General features: G+C 36.4%; 1 protein-coding gene across 1 annotated transcript in view; it reads left to right on the top strand.

Annotated features, from left to right (window-relative positions):
• Positions 1-17,532, top strand: part of LOC145286027 (band 7 protein AGAP004871-like) — a 124,099-nt gene that overhangs the window by 81,474 nt on the left and 25,093 nt on the right. Inside the window, exons 5-7 of the mRNA XM_080134646.1 lie at positions 8,759-8,962; positions 9,890-9,945; positions 15,403-15,481. Of these exons, the coding sequence (XP_079990772.1) occupies positions 8,759-8,962; positions 9,890-9,945; positions 15,403-15,481 (339 nt within the window). The remainder of the gene's footprint in view (positions 1-8,758; positions 8,963-9,889; positions 9,946-15,402; positions 15,482-17,532) is intronic.

Below are 17,532 nucleotides of genomic sequence, written 5' to 3'. Positions count from 1 at the left end.
CTTTAATAAATTAAGTGAAAGTACAGAATAGTTTTTAAAAATACCCTCCTCTCCCCATATTAAGAATGGCTTTCTAAATAATCTTATTATTTCAACACAGTCCATATTCCATATGTCAGTTTCTTGTTTAATAAATTGTAAGATGAAAGTACAGAATAGTTTTAAAAAATACCTTCCCCTTCCCACATTAAGAATGGCTTTCTAAATATTAACATCATTATTTCAGCACGGTCCATATTCTGTATGTCAATTTTTTATCGATTAAATTGTTAGATAAAAATACAGATTAGTTAAAAACATACCCTCCCCATATTAAGAATGGCTTTCTAAATGTTGTTTCAGCATGGTCCGTATTCCACATGTCAGTTTCCTATTTAATAATTTGTTAGGTGAATATACAAAATAGTTAAAAACATACTCTCCTCGCCATAAGAATGGCTTTCTAAACAATGTTAATATTTCAGTACAATCCATATTCTGTATGTCAGTTTCTTAATAAATTATTAGGTGAAAGTACAGAATTGTTTTAAAAAAATACCTTTCTCTTCCTATATTAAGAATGGCTTTCTGTTATTTCAGCGCAGTCTATATTCCAAATGTCAGTTTTTTATTTATTAAATTGTTAGGTGAAAGTACAGAATAGTTAAAAACATCACCTCCCTTATATTAAGAATCGCTTTCTAAATAATAATTTTATTATTTCAGCATGGTTAGTATTCCGTATGTAAGCCCCCCCCCCCCTTAAAAAAAATATATATGAAATAAAGTAAATATGAGATCGTAAAGTTCTTCAATTATTTCTGGGACTGATTCCATATCACTCCACCTCTTAAAAATAGGTATGAAATAAAGAAAATTTGAGATCATAAACTGCTTCAGCCGTTTCCGATTCTCAGCAGTTGACTACACCATCTCAGCCAACTGCACCAACCAAAAGTGTCCCGGCCGCGGCCTTCCCCAAGGATGAGGCACCAAGAAGAAAGCCGCAATTGCAGCAGTCCAGACAACACCAAAGGAAGGAGACCAGACTGCAACATCTACAGCGGAATAGCCAGCCTTTAAATAAAATACCCAACTCCTAACGCAAGCCTAGCAGCAGAAGGCAATGCCAGATACCCCGTGTCTAGGATCATCATTAACCAGGATGACGGGACAGCATGGGGTCCCCACGCTCAAGATCAACTAACGCCTGAAGGCTATCGTGAACTTTTCAACTCCACATATAAAGAGTTCACTGAAGAGGGCAACATAAAAACCCCTGCCTGGCCAAATTGAGGAGCTGGAAAAAAAGAGTTCTATCCCTAGTAACCTCTAACGTGAAACCAAAAGTCTGACGGGAGTGAATAAGGAAACAATGGTAGAGCTTCTCCTTGATCAAAACATCCCCGCAAGATACATCTGCAGGAGAAGCTTTGCTGTAAGGTATGTGTTGCTCCCCACACAGGAGGAAGCAGAGAAGCTGGCCAAAGCTGAACACCGGTGGAAACACCTGAAGCTCCAACCAGAATATCTAAACTGAAGGAGGACAAATCTCTCCATATTGAATGTCGTGTGCTACGTAGGAACCAAACAGCTCGGAGCCATGCTAAGCCAATACGGGAATGTGGAGGCAGTAACCCCAGTACGTGGCTAGCGTAACGTATTGACTGGGGATTATAAAATCAAGATGTGCTTAGACAGAACCGACTTCAATAACATTCCAGCAAGTCTGAAGTTCGGCCAGTGGACGCTGTCCATAATCATGGAAGGGTGAAAACCGCACTACTGGCAATGCCAACAACAAGGGCACATGGCGAAAGATTGCCCCAAAAGACAGCCAGCTAAAGTCCCATCCATACCACAGTCAAAAACGCCTAACACTGTCCCCATCACGACTCCTGCCGCAGCATCCATGGAACTACCAGCAACATCAGCAGGGTGGATAACGGTCACCAAGAAAGGAAAATCTACCAAAATTCCATCCAAAGGCTTGGTGACCAAAGACCAACCCAAGTTCACACCTACAGAACCCAAGGCTATGGAAACTCAAACTCCTGCTTCCACAAAAGAGAAAGCTTCAAAATTCTGAAGAAGAGGCAGCATCGGAGGAGGATACACCCGCAGCGACAACAAACATGACAGCTGAAGTAGAGAACAGGAAAGCAAGGAGGAGGAAAAACAATAAGGCAAAAGAACCCCCCAATCCCCATTGACAAAGACATTGCACTAAAAGCTCAGGCTGAATCCTCCGCACCCACAACCCCCCACCAGCCAGAGCAACAAACTACCACCCACCCAGACTCCCCCCGGAACTCCTCACACGCTTCGTCCTGTGAATAGGTGAAAAAACCGGCCGTCTGAGCAAAACGACCTAATGCCTCCTACCAAAGCCACGCCTGTTTCTCAAGCAGACAATGCTGAACCAACCCCAACCCCAGTCCATACAGAACGGACAAAAAAAAAAACTCCCTTTCCTGCCTGGAGATAGGATCTGCGAATTGGACCTTCTGCAAATAATTCCCGAACTGAAAAGTAAGCAGAAGCCCTCTGGAATATGATAGAGGCAGCGAGGGATGCTATTCCGGGCCAGCAGCTGGTGGATACGGAGCACCCCTCACTTAAAAAAACTGCTGGTAAAATGTGAAGGACAATCCCCCATCTATGTCCACCCATCATTCTACGGGGCACTTAAACTAATGTTCCCCATGGATGTGGGAGGCGTGGCCAAGGATGGACAACCTTCAATGGATTTACTTACCGGAAGCCTTAGGCAGACCTGACACGTCCTCACCTCCGAGGACTTCAGACTTGTCTGTGACACTGCTTAAAAGGTAAGTGAACATGGCTTTGAACTTGGCTACTTTCAATGTGAGGGGCATTAGGTGTCGAAGCAAGGCCTCGCGCGTGCTGTGAGACCTGGTGTCCCTAAAGGTAGATATTGCTGCTATCCAGGAGACTCACTTTGTTTGTGATGAGAATTGTCAGGTGCTGGTAAGTGATTTTGATGTTTACTCAGCATATGGCAATACTTATAGTCGTGGAATCTCCTTGCAAGTGAGTCGCACTCTGTCAGCGTCGGTGAATGTTATTCACACGGACGAGGACGGACAGGCGATTGTTGTTGATGTTGCCATTAATTGCAGTGTTTTTCGGATTGTCGCTGTTTATGCTCCCAATTCTGCTGTAGAGAGGGTATCCTTTTTTCGACAGTTGGAAGGCTTCATCAAGGATCCGGAACGGGCAGTTTTAATGGGTGATTGGAATGCCATCCTTAATCCCAATATAGATAAGGTCAGGGGGACTAGCGGGTCGGTGTGGTGTGACAGCAGTCTGTCTGACCTGATGGCTTCTTGCGACCTCGTCGATAGATTTCGTCTGGATCATCCGGGGCGAGAGATGTGGACCTGGCATGCTAGTGTGCCTTCCCATCCGAGTACTTACTTGGATCGGATGTTAGTTAGAAGAGGCGATGTAGACTTCTATCTTGCTCTACGTTCCACTTTTTAGGACACTCGAACCATAAACTTGTTAGGGCCTGTTTGAACTTAAGTGCTAGGCCTAAGCTAACCGGATACCGGAAGTTCAACAGCAGCTTGTTGGAGCTGGAGGACTACCAGTTGAAGGTTACCGAATTAATTCAACAGGCTTTAGTGAGGGCGGTTACACGGAGTAAGTGGTGGGTTAGTCTTAAGGCTAAAATTAGACGCTTCTCTATTCAATACAGCCAACGCCTCACATTAGATAAGGCTAAGGCAAAGAAGCGTATAGAGGATGAGCTGCCTCGGGTGGTGGAGGGGGGAGGACCCCCTAGAGGTAGCTCTAGCTAAACAACACCTCAGCCGCTTGGCTAGCGAGCGGTATGAGGGTCAGGTAGTTAGGGCTAGGTTAATGAATGTCTCTAATGAAGCTGTAAATGTTGATGCTGTTGAGCGTAAGGCGTGGTTCAGACGGGTACATTCGGAAAGTACATAACCTGGAAGGACACACCCTCATGTCGACTCGGGAGATCTGCGAGGGGTTTTGGGAGCATCTATCGGAGCGTTTCACCCAACTACCCAGACTCGGGGTCAAAGAGTTTAGCAGCTATTTGTCCGACTCGCCCCGCCTCATGGCGGCTTGAGCAGCTAGCTCTGATGGTCTTGTTACGGAACATGAGGTCATTATTGCATTGAAGCAGGTCAGCTGCAACAAGTCCCCAGGGCTTGATGGTCTACCCTACGAATTCTACTTGAGGCTGTCATCCATGTTGGTCCCTATTCTGAAAGATGTGTTCAACCATTGGTTTGCTCAGGGTTCTATCCCTGGACATGTGACCAAAGGAGTGATCACATTGCTGAGGAAAGACAAACGGCATGGTGGGGCGGAAAACTTTGATGATTTTAGCTAAACACAGAGTTAAAGATTTTGGCAAAGATTCTTGCGAATCGCTTGAAGGTTGTCATCACTGACTTGATCGAACCAGAGCTATTCTGTGAAGGGGAGATCGATTCAAGACAATCTTCATTTGATCTGCATGATCGTAGAGGGAATAGAAGTCTACACCAAAGCCGTGCTGATCAGTTTGGATCAGTCCAAGGCTTTCGATAGAGTCAACTATCGGCTCCTGGGATCTGTGTTAGAGGCTGCCGGTTTTAATCCGGACTTCCGCAAGTGGATCTTTGTCCTGTATGATAGGTCGACGATAGCGGTGCAGATCAACGGTAAGTTGTCGGAGTCATTTGCTGTCTCTGAGTCGGTGCGTCAGGGTTGTCCGCTGTCGCCTCTTTTGTGCGTCCTGGCGTTGGAACCCATCCTTCGCAAGTTAAGGGACGAGGCGGCTACACCAGTCCTGTGCGGAATTGCTTTACCTGGAGGCACACGAGCCAGGGTTTCTGCATTCGCTGATGACGTCACCGTGTTCGTGTCTTGCCCCACAGACGTTCAAGCAGTCACCGAGGCGCTCGCTTGATATGAAGAAGTCACAGGGGCCGTCTTCAACCGCAACAAGTCTGTCAGTCTGCGGTTGGGGGCCTGGACCGGGGTAGACTCGCTTCCAGGCATCTTCAGCTGGACCGATGGGCCAGTCCGTATTCTCAGTGTCAGGTTTGGATCGGGACTTCAGCTGAAGAAAAATTAGTCGGAAGTACAGAGAAAGGTCAAATCGTTGGTCAAGACGGGTTGGAAGGAAATTGTCCTTGAAGGGTCAGGCGGAGGCGTGTGCTACATACGTCTTTCCACTCATCCTTTACCGATTGTCTGTACTTCCTCTCCCTGCAGAACGCCTAACCCACTTACAAAGGCACCTCGACTCACTTCTGTGGGACGAGGGTAAGCACTATGTCTGCAGAGAGGTCTGTGTCCAGAGTGAGCGAGGGAGGCCTGGGACTGCCCAGTCTCTTGTGTCATAGAAACACCAAGAAATTGGCTTTCCTGGGTCGTTCGCTAGAGGAGAACTCTCCTTGGGTCTCTGCGGTCGAGAACTCGTTTCCCAATCTCAAACCCAACCCTTTGGTAGAAGGTCATTGTAGACCGAAGGGGGGGAACAAGTTCTTTGCTGAATGCCGAACCGCACTTAGAGCTTTGCTGGGGACCAGTGTCCTCGATCAGCCTAGGAAGAGACTTTATCGGGAGTTAGTGGAGGGTACCGCGAAGAATCCTCTTGGTAGGCGGATGGGTTGGTCGATGGAGATCCGCTCTCAGTGGAGTTGCGCACTAGGATGGGATTTTCTAACTCAGAATTTTCCCTGACCTGGCGACTGGTCCGGAATGCACTGCCCCTCTTTGACGAACTCAACATGTACAAAGAAGAGACATTGGTCTGGTGTCTGCGCTGCGACGAACGCAAGGTCAAATCAGTTGGCCATGCCTTTTTTCGTTGCAGCCGAATCCAGATCCTATCGGAGTACGTCAGAGAGGTAACGGCTCGCATCAATGCCGAGCACCCGTTTGCTCTCGATGAGAGGTATTTTGTTTACAACATGGAGCCGCCGTTCCCCAGGGAGGAAAGAATGGTTTTCCTGGCGATACTAACAGTAATGGTTATTTGGATCACGCGCCTCAAGTTGGTCTACGAAGGGACATCTGTTCTGGATCGGGATCTGATCGTTTATTTTAAACATCTGCTTAAAGTAAAGATCGAAGAGGTTGCCTAGAGTGGACGTTAATAAGAGGTGGATGCACAACACTAGTTTGTGCATCCGTCAAGGAGCCAAGTTCGAATACGTGTTTCCTCCTTAAGCATGGCACGGGCGATACTGGGTTCTTCGGAACCCATCCCACTAGGTTAGCTTTAGTTTATTAAAGAGACTCTTGACTGGTGGTATAAACGAGATCCCGCTCCCCTTTTATCTTTTGGTATTAGAAAACCTCCAAGTCTGCCTACTCCCTTGCACTTCATATTTATTTTTGCTATTCCCGGTCATCCCCTACTTGGAGGTCACCTTCCACCCCCACCCCCACCCGCTGCTTTATTTTTTCCCACTCCTGATAAGATTTCCCCCCCCAATCCCCAATAGGGATCTCCCTGCTTGTTTTCTGTTCCCCGGAAAACAGTGGGTGGTCTAGTCACTTAGATCAGTACAGGTTTTATACTTTGTTTTACATGAACTTTTCTATTAGCTTCCTCCACTCCACGAACTGTTTTGCATTGTATATATTAAATTCCAAAACTTTTATTCTAATGAAATTGTACTTTTTTATCATACGCACACATACACAAAAAAAAAAAAAAAACGAAATGCATACACAAAGACACAGATAACTTTTTACAAATTGTATATATGTTTTTTATTCAAAATGCTGGGGAATTATTAGTTAGATAAGGATCCAGAGTGAATGAGGTATTATGGTAAATGTTGCCAGTCAAGAGTAAGACGTCAAAGTCCACATTCTTACATTTTTTCTGTAGTCACAAAGACCCTGTACCCTCCCCTTTCCCCCCTTCTTAGAGGGTCTTGTTCCTAAGTTTGTTTGTTTTTTATTAAATGAAAGTTTGCAAACTTCCCGCAATAAACTATATAACTAAGATCAAAGTGTAGTAATTGTTCTGATGCAGCATTTCAGTGACCTCATCCACTGGCCTCCTCTCCATAAACAGAAAAAGTGGTCGTTATGCTTGGGAGAATGAAGACACTAATTCACCCTCCCCCCACCCTCACCTAAAAAAAAAAAAAAAAAAAAGGTTTGGTAAACCCTGGCAACCTCCAGAGTACTTTTAATAGCAACATAATCGTACTTGTTCCCCACTCACCACCATCATCAACACTGTGGTTTTAAGACAAATGATGTCAGTTCCGGAAAATGACTCTACAGTTTTTCGAAATACATGGTTTTATAAATTATTTGTATTTTTTTATATGGATACTATACTGTAGAAGCTCCTGATTTAAAATTCATGCTACTCCAAAAATATTTCAAAGTGCAGTTAGTGATTAGGAAACACTTGCTTTACTATAGACTAATCAAGAAATTGGATTGAGAAACGGTACTTAATGTTAACTAATACTAAACAAAAATAGATAATACCCCATGTATTACTTGGCTTTTTGGCTGCAATCAAAGTGTGGTATTGGTCCTCAGCAATCCATCGACCTCATCTCCCCCTAATTGTTTTTTAAGGAGATAATGTCTGGTAGAAAACTACTTGGTCTTTTGGCTAAGATAAGTGTAGTATCTGCTCTGATGCTGCGCTTCACTTTTTTGTTCTTGGTTAGTATAGAAGTTCTTCATGACTCAGACAATTATTCTTGTTCCTATCCAGAGTGCCCCTTTTTTGGGGAGCTGGATTTCATCCACATTAAAAACCAAACTTGTGTATAACTTTTCCCTTGTAGGGGAGTCAAGTAAACAAAATAAACAACAAATCAATACAGAATAGTTAAAATATACCCTCCCCTCCCCATATTAAGAAAGGCTTTCTAAATAATAACCTTATTTCAGCATTCTGTATGTCAGTTTTTGTATTTAATAAATTGTTAGGGAAAGTACAGAATAGTTAAAACATACCCTCCCCATATTAAGAAAGACTTTCTAAATAACATTTCTATATAGATAAAACAGTATATGAAAAAAAAAATTATTTCAGCACGGTCCATATTCCGTATGTCATTTCCCCCCTCCCCCCCACCGTCTTAAAAATATGTATGAAATAAAGTAAAATATATATATATATATATATATATATATATATATATATATATATATATATATATATATATATATAGGTGTGTCTTCATATTTACAAATTCAAAACCGTGAGTAGAATTTATGTATTTCATTTACATAAGACGAAAAAATGAGTTGGTGTCATCAGCTAAAATTAAAATCAAAATATTTAGCATTCCAGCCTGATGTTATTTTCTGTATTAAGTAAACAACTTGAATGAAGTGAATTTGTGCATAAACGGAAAAAAATGTTGGCTAGTGGTTAATGAACAATTTGCATGTAAATTTGCCAATGTCTGTACATAATATACAAAGATATTACTCACTATAAAACCACCCTTGGTGCATGAATATTATTTCTTGAGAATGTCAGTGTTCTGTGACCAGTAGTTTAAGAGTTTGCCTGTTAGATATTTACACACGCACATATGTCTACTGTTTTATTTATATAGATTATCTTTAATAGGATTTTGAAACTTTAATTCATTAAATTTCTTTTCATTAACTATTTAAATTATTAATTAATCGATTTTTATTTTCAAAATTTTACAATTTGTGTTTATTCACAGTTACGCCACAATATCTTTTCTTTTTTTTAATAGACATTGTTATATATTTTTCCTATATAATCTGACAGGTACTGACCAAAGACTCTGTCACAGTTGCTGTAGATGCTGTTGTCTACTTCCGTGTTCAGAATGCTACTATGTCAATTGCTAATGTAGAAGATTCCAACCGATCAACTAGACTGCTTGCGCAGACTACTCTACGTAATGTTTTGGGAACAAAGAATCTTAGTGAAATCCTTTCCGAGAGAGAATCCATCAGTCATCAAATGCAGGTGAGATATTATTTTATACTTAACTTTTCACAAGTACAAAACTATCATTATACTATTTCATTATGTTCTCACTTGCATAACTTTTTTTGTAACATCTTTTAACTGCATAAAACAACACATAAATTTGATTTTCTTCATTTCTTTTTTGCTTAGTAACAATGAATAAACATTTCTTTTTTGTATTGTTAATTTGGTTTTAATTTGTTCTGAATAGTGATGGAACGATTTCCAAATTTTTCAAAATTCCAATACATTAATGATTCTGCTCTAAATTCCTTTAGCTTTAGCTAAATGACTCCCCAAAAATGAGATTCTATTTTTTTTTTTTTTTAATTTTTTAAGATGATTACTTTTGGGAATAAAAAAAAATTTATAATTTCGAGTAGGAAAGCAATTTCACATATAAATTTAAAGTAAAATAATAATCATTTCCAGCCCATTCTAACTCTTTAATCTTGTCTAATCACTTTTAATAAATGTGAACTCCCTGAAACGTTTAGCAAATATATACAAAAAGATTTATAAACGGATGTTTACAGTAATGTGCCAATAAGAAATAAATTAGACCCCGATAATCAATGTTAAATCTGGAAATGGGATTTATAACCCATTCAATGACCATTCTTATGTTGTGAATGAACATTTTCGAATAAATAAATTTGTTGTTTTTTTTTTGGGGGGGGAGTTTATTAAGAAAAAAAAAAAAGAATTACTTTGGAATCTTCTGATTAGGTCCAATTTTTTCTGATACCCCCAAAAGTTGTGATTTTTTTCTGAGTCTTGGTTTCAATTAACCATTCCAACACTAGTTCTGAACGTTTTATAAACAGATTATTAGTACTTTTCTATTGTTGAAACCGTTTTTTTTTCTCCTTCAAGTTTTCCTTCATGAGGTTTTATTTAGTTCTTTTCATAATTTTATTTTAGACATCTTTGGATGAAGCCACAGATCCATGGGGTGTCAGAGTGGAAAGAGTTGAAGTGTAAGTATTTTTTTAATTTTGGAAATATTTTTTGTCCATTTCTAGTATTTAGCAGTGTCAGAGGCACTCACAGTTGCCTGGGAATGAAAATGGCATTTATGGAGAAATCAATCACAAATATCAAAACTTGCAGTATGAAGTTTGAATTCTCAGAAGTTTATCATTATGACTTTAATAGAACTGGGCAGAATTAAAATTTTAAAAAATTAAAGAAATAATACAAAATTTTGACTGAAGATTATTCAACAAAATATTGCGGGCTTTTAAAGAGTCTAGATGATCATATTTTCTGTTTGAACAGATGACTTTTGGATGTTTTCTTTATCAAGAATTCAGGAAAATTGTTTGATCCCTGGAAAACTTGATGAAACTTGACTAACATTATATGAGATGTCCATTTCTTTCAAAAAATATCTGTTTAAAAACTTAATTACAAATATTAGAGGCTCTAAACGATTTAAATATCAGTGTTAAAGTTCGTTTGAAACTGTAGATAGATTATTTTTATTCTATCTGGTCAGAAACAAGTGGTGTAGTAATAACAGTATTTTAGTGTTTTATAACAATTCATCATTTTATGTGATAAATATTAGTTTAGGGTGAACAGAAATGAAAGCATTGTTTTTCTTTAAAATTCATTGATAAATAAAACCACTGTTTTTTATATGAGGATTTTGTTTACATTGGAAATTATGGACAAAAAATATTGTGAAAGATAAATAAAAATGTAAAAAGTATAAATTAGTAACAGACTACAAGCTCCAACAAATGTAAAAAAAAAAAAAAAAAAAAAAAAATGCTTGACTTCAATTTCAGAAGAATTACAATCTAAGTCTTTATTGGAAAAAAAATCTTTTGGCATTTATCCATGCTATTATTTGCTATCTTTTTATTTTCTTTGTCTTTAATTCTTTGTACATAATGCAATGTATCCCTTTTAATGTGTTTAATTTAGTTTTTTTTCTCTACACCTAATTAATGGAAAAAAGTTGTATGCAATAATCATTTCTGATCCAAGGGAGTACATATTCTGAAAGCAAATTTAAAAAGATAAAATAACTTGGATGTTATTTATATAATATCTATGTTGCAATTTTTAATCCTTCTTTAAAATAGATTTTTCTGAAAATTTTGGAAAACCCCTTTATGACCTCAGGGTTTGCACAAACTTTAAAAATCCTTAAATTTTGACTTTTGTCTTGAAAAGGCCTTGTTTCTATTATTTCCCTGAAAACATGTCTTAAACGGGCCTTGAAAATTTGTTTCAAAATATTAAAATCAAAATAAATACTATTATGTTTTAAGTATTAACAGTGGCGGCTTGTGCCTGAGATTAGTGGGGGTGCTGCTTCAAAAATTTTACGTATTTTTTTAATATCGTGTAAAGGAATTCGAATATATAAATAAATATTTAATCAAATAATAAACAAACATTCAAATAAATATTCAAATATATAACAAAGACAAATAATCAATCAGAAATGGATAATACACAAAAACTTTTTTATTAAAAAGATTTTTTTAAATTATGTACACTTTACAGAATAAAAATAATATATATATTTATTCCTTTTAAACTTTTCAGACTAAATAAAAGTTTGCTTTTTTTTTTTTTTTTTTTTTTTTTTTTTTTTTTGCAAGCAAACGAAAAACATTTTTAAAAATAATTTATTTTTTATAAAAACAAAAAAGAAAAACTTTGAAATTTACCTGCCTCCCTACGAGGGTTAATTTAGGAGTTTACTATTTGAAAATAGCGTTTTATTCAATAACAGTTTTATTTACAAAATTTATTTTTAAAGATGTATTTATAACAAAACGTATTTGTAAATAAAATGCAAAATAAAAAAGTTTACATTTTTATATAGTGAGCTAACAAACAAAAACATTTAAAGATACAAAATTTTATTTACAAATCTTTTAACAACTTGCTTTTTATATAAAAAGAACAAAGTTGGCTATTTACTGACCTTCCCATGCCGGTAAAGATCGACATAAAGTGGAGATTTATTATAAGAAAATAGGATGCTATATATAAGCATTATAAAACATCGAATTTTAATGTAGCTTTCTTCCCCAAAAAATTAAAATTGTCTCGGTCCAGAAGGATTTCTATTTACTTTTTTTAATGCGTATTATCTGACCCATCTAACAAATTCAATGTAAAGTTTAAAAATGCATAATTATAAAAAACTGTTGTTTTTTTTTACTTACAAACACATTTTAATTAAAAAATCTTGTAAAAAATTCATTTTTCAAAGTGTAAAACTTCTAACATTGTCCTTGCCGGAGGCAAATAAATGCTAATTTTTTTATATCTAAAACATACACGTTAAAAAGATTTCTAACTAAAATGTATTTTCAACATAAACTGTTTCTTCGCTTTTTTGCTTCTAGGAAAAAATGTAAACAGTTTTTTTTTTTGTAAAGTTTAGTTGTTGCAAAATAAATAGCATTTAAAACTACTTTAAAGAAACAAACAAAAAGGCAGGTAGATGGAAAAGTAACTTTATTTTTATAGTAAGATTTATTTATTGTATATTTGGTTTTTACCCTTGGCCGCGTGTTAGCTTCACTGCTAAATTCCCGAATACTTTTAATAAATAAAAATAAACAGTTTCTGCATATTATATATTTCCGTCTGCTACCGACTTAAATCGCAACGCTAAAAGTGTGCGTATTTAAAAAAAAATAGCACAATATTTTATGTACAAGAACATGTTATGTGCAGATTTTAATAATAATTTTAAAAGATATAAGTAAACCTCCTTTTTTTTTTTTTCAATAACAATGTTATCATATCTATACAGGCGCACACTCTAAGCAAACAACGAATTTCACGACACGGAGCTGCGCCTTAAGAGGCTTTCATCGGCTGTCTAAAGCGTCTAATCCGCGCATGCGTACAAGAGAATTTCATTAAGAAAGTGTAACTGTGAATTTCACAGCTCCAAGCAAGTTTTATTTTTGTTATTATATGAATTTGGAGATACCGACATTAAAGTTAATGATTTTCTAATGTACACAGAGAAAAAATAAAATAATAATAATAATAAACAAACGTATTATTTTTAATTTTATCATTAATATTGTGTAGAAATAACTTAGGGGTGCTGCAGTCCCACAGTTCCATGCACGAGCCGCCACTGAGTATTAATAAAAATACCATTAAAATATTTTTTAAATACGGAAAATAAAATCTGAATATATCGTTCCAAACTTGCATTATATTGTGGAGTTACGTTCCTTTATGATGAACTTGTTTTTACTTTTAAATTTTGAATTTTCAGTAGTGTGAATACAAGAGTTACACCCCCACTCTATTAGATATTTGAGATAAAGGGGCATAACTCTTGTAGCCACACTACCTGAAATTTAAAAGTAAAACAAATTCAGGGAAAATAACTATTTAATCGCACTTGGTTGTAAATATAATTGTCATCAAGCATATTGTTGTGTATATTAAAAAGACGTTTTGTTCAAAATGGGTGAAAGTGGTTAAAATTAAATACAAAACAAGCCAACACATGTTGGGAATCGACACTCAAATTGATTACAATTTTGTTCTGAAACATCAACTTTAACTGACAACCCCAAATCGGCATGTGAAATTTCAGGCCTCCCACAAACTGGAACTTTAGATATAAGCAACAAACCAAACTGTTTTGGATTTTGCTTCAAAGAACAACATGCTTTGAGCAGAGATTTTATGGACATTGAAATACTGTAAGTGACCACACATCATGTTTGCCAAATTAACATGTTGGAAATGTATTTCACTTGATGTTTTCTGATGATACAATTGCTAGTAAGTTTGCGTGTGGTGAAAAGAAAATGGCGTATTTGTGTGAAAATGATAGGCTTGATGAACTTTTCACAATTTACATGGCTGATCTTTGTTACAGCAAGCTGCTTATCCTGGTGCTCTCCCATCGGGTCAGGTTATTGAGAGGGGATTTTCCGTGAGCAACAGAAACAGAAGTGAAGAATATGAAGAATCAGACTGTAGTGGCACAGAGGATCATCTGTGACCAGGTCAATGCAACAGACGGGATGTGTCAAGTCCCAATAATGAATCCCCTAATTGTTTCATCCTCCATGGCAAGACAAAGGTATGACATATGCCGAGAAAAACAAAGAGAAGAGAGACAGAGAAAAACTGGAGAGAAAGGCGAACTTCAAGCAGATAGAAAAACTGAATAATAAAAAAAATGAGAATGAAAATGACATTGTCATTAACTTCATCAACAGATATCCTTGTTCTGAAAGCAGAGAATTCTGGAAATTTGAATCCGTTGACATTTTCAAATGCCTTCAGAAAATCAGCCTTTGAAAAAAAAACTGAACTGGTTACATTCAAAGAAATTCTTCAAACTAAACAAGAACTGAAAGCTTAATCTGTAAATAGTTGATCAGTTTTGTTGCGTGTTATGTTCATGTAAATAACTGACCTTTAAAATAACTTCATGAAATAAAGAGATAAATGAAAATGTTTTTTTCAGTTGTCAATTAAGTTTTTTAGTTATATCATTGTTTATGTTATACCGCCACTTCCTTGAACAGAGGAATTTACACCGATTAGCATTATAAATAGCGCTAGTAATTCTAGCATCGGTGAGAGAGATGCGACTGCACTTCAACTGCTAGCTGAGTGCCCAGCAGATATACATGCATTCCTATCTTTGTACATTATTGTTAATACACTTGTTCCTTAACCGAACCTCGATTTGATTGTTCTTATTTTCACTGTTGTTCCATGACACAACATTTATATATCAAATTTTGTTTTAAAAACTTGAAATTTGTCTGTATGAGGCTTTAAAAAACTTTTGTAAAGTTCTTGAAAATGGACATCGTAAATCTATATAAACCCTGGACCTGGTTAAACTAATTTGTTTAGTCCTAAATAAATGAATATAACAGTGGGAATCGATTAAAACATACCTCGTATGTTCAGTATTTGGGTAGATGTGAGATACCTTGAGATTGCAACTGTCCACTGCTTACATTCAGTATGCTGCCATCTGTCTCAGAGTGGAGGATTTGTTTGTTGTCATAAACACGCTTTTTTCAAGCACTATGGATAATCAAGGTAAATTTATGAAATGCAGAAATTTGACTATTGAACTTCATAATTTTTCCACTTTGAAGACAATCGTAGTATCATTACTCTTTAAACTAACTAAAATTAACAAATATTTTAATCATCTACATCATAATTCAAGTCCTAAAGAATTAATCATGTGATTTTATTTTTTTAAATTGGATTGTCACAGATTGTTCTTTGAAGCCTCTTAAATTGAAGTATTTTATCTCAGTACAGACTATATCAAAACCCATATACATTTAAAAAATATTGATGTTTTGTTGTTTTTTCTCATGCATTGGTTATGCATCACAATAACAATATGTGTTTACTGAAAATTAAAAAAAAAACTTCTGTTTCTTTTCATACAGGAAAGATGTCCGCCTGCCTGTGCAGTTACAAAGAGCCATGGCTGCTGAAGCTGAAGCCACTCGTGAGGCTAGAGCTAAGGTAAGAAATTATTCTATCTCCCCTACTTGAACCCTTATAAAAATTATTGCCCTATGTGACAGTCATATATATATATATACACACACACACACTGTAGTAATCTATAGCGAATCTTAAGTTTCGTAAATGAGAAAATTATTAAAAAAATCTGCTCTTCTAGTCACATTTTGCTATATACGTCCGGAACAATGCTGGGGAGATTTTTAAAGTTATAACTGGACACACACACATGCACAACTGCTCTTTATGTAATATATAACACCTTACTGAGAGAACTGTTCAGAGTGAAAAATAAAAAGTAACAGCAGGAAACATAATTTCTGTAAAATTTTTACCAAATACAATTTCAACCAATCAAAACCTGTTAAATATTACCAAAAGTGAAATTATATAAAATAAATAATAAATAAATAAATTTCCCTTTTAGAGGGGGATTAGTTTTGTGTTTTGGAAGCACAAATGTTGGACACACTATTTAATGTGTGTGTGTTTTTATGACCTCTGGCAACGCCAGGTAGCCCTGCTTGAAATGCATGTAACAAACATCAATTTTCTATAAGAAGAGAAACTAAATAACTAAGATCTTGTCAGTGATTGTGTAACAAAATTAAAGTTGAACAAATAATAAGTCACAGGTATGCCTGGTGTGTGTGTGTGTGTGCGTGTGTGCATACTCCTTCCTCAAGTTAACAATTCTAAAGAGTAAAAATGATGCCATCTTATGTAGAATGAAGTACACATGACTACATAAGATCATTATTGTAAAATGGTCAGTCTTAATTAGCAGAGATCTTGGACGAATGTTGAGAGGAAGAGTAGGTCAGAATGGTGCCGGTCACATTTCAACAAAGTTCGTTTTCTCATTCAGTCAATGTACGACGTTCTACCAACCTGCATATATGAGGTAAGAGTGAGAACTCAGATTGTAAACTATGTGCAAAGAAAGCGATGTACCAAAGCTTTAGGCAATGATTGTTACCGTTGGTAATATGATCAGGTCTTACAAGCAGTAACCAATGAGGTGATGGACATGAACCGGGGAAGACATGAGATTTGATCAAGTCTAAGGTTGGAGGCACTGAAACAGAAGAGGGAAAAGGCGAGTTTACTATCTTCTGCTGATGACTTAAAAACCAAACTAATATTCCGTAGACACATAGCAAAAACAATGCTAAAACCCAACCTAATATTGTATTCAGAAAGAACAAAGCAATGCATAATCTGGGAATTGTTGGTGTCATGAAAGGAATCTATCACATTAACTAACACAAGAGAAAGGGTAAAATACGAGGAACTAGTTGAACAGTGTTGTAAAAATGGATCTAAGATTCACTATGATCCTTGGTTGCTGGAATTTTGCAGACCAGTCACTCTGAAAAGCATTGACAAAAACTAGTTATAGTGCTTTAAAAGAAATAACAAAGTACCAGATGCATTTAACTGGATTTGACTAAAACGATCAGAGCCCTGTAGGAAATGGGGTAAAAAACGAACTCAAAAGTAGCTTTAAATTTTTTCGCATTTGTCACAACTACACATTTACTTGACCATCCTTGGCTTATGCCTGCTGGTGTCATTAAAAAGAAAAGCTGAAAATTGTCAGAACATGATTTTTTTTTTTTTTTTTTTTCGATGTCAGTACACTTAGCTGATGTCTTTCAGGAAGACAATTTGGAGCGTCCAGAGTTGTCTAAGCCCGAAATTGACAACGAGGGCAGTGCATCACTGAAGATCTATGTTGAAGCATTTAAAAGAATGTATTTCATGATGGTCATACACAAACACACACACACACACATATATATATATATATATATATATATATATATATATAGCAAAAATGGTAATTAGTAAAAACCTGAAGAAAGTGCTCAATATTATTGCAGAGCAAATATGTGTCTTATTTTTTATTACCGTTTTATCTATTTAGTTACACATGTTTCGGTTACCGAATCGTATTAGCGATCCAGTAACCTTGTCAGACTACAGAAATGGTTATTATGATTTGAAAAAATGATACTAGAAGAAGCACAAAAAAGCAAAAAAAAAAA

This window comes from Euprymna scolopes, chromosome 10 (genome assembly GCF_053919585.1).
Source record: "Euprymna scolopes isolate OS-2025 chromosome 10, ASM5391958v1, whole genome shotgun sequence".
Taxonomy (NCBI): domain Eukaryota; kingdom Metazoa; phylum Mollusca; class Cephalopoda; order Sepiida; family Sepiolidae; genus Euprymna; species Euprymna scolopes.
The sequence above is the reverse complement of the archived record's forward strand: the minus strand, read 5'-3'. Positions and strand labels throughout refer to the sequence as shown.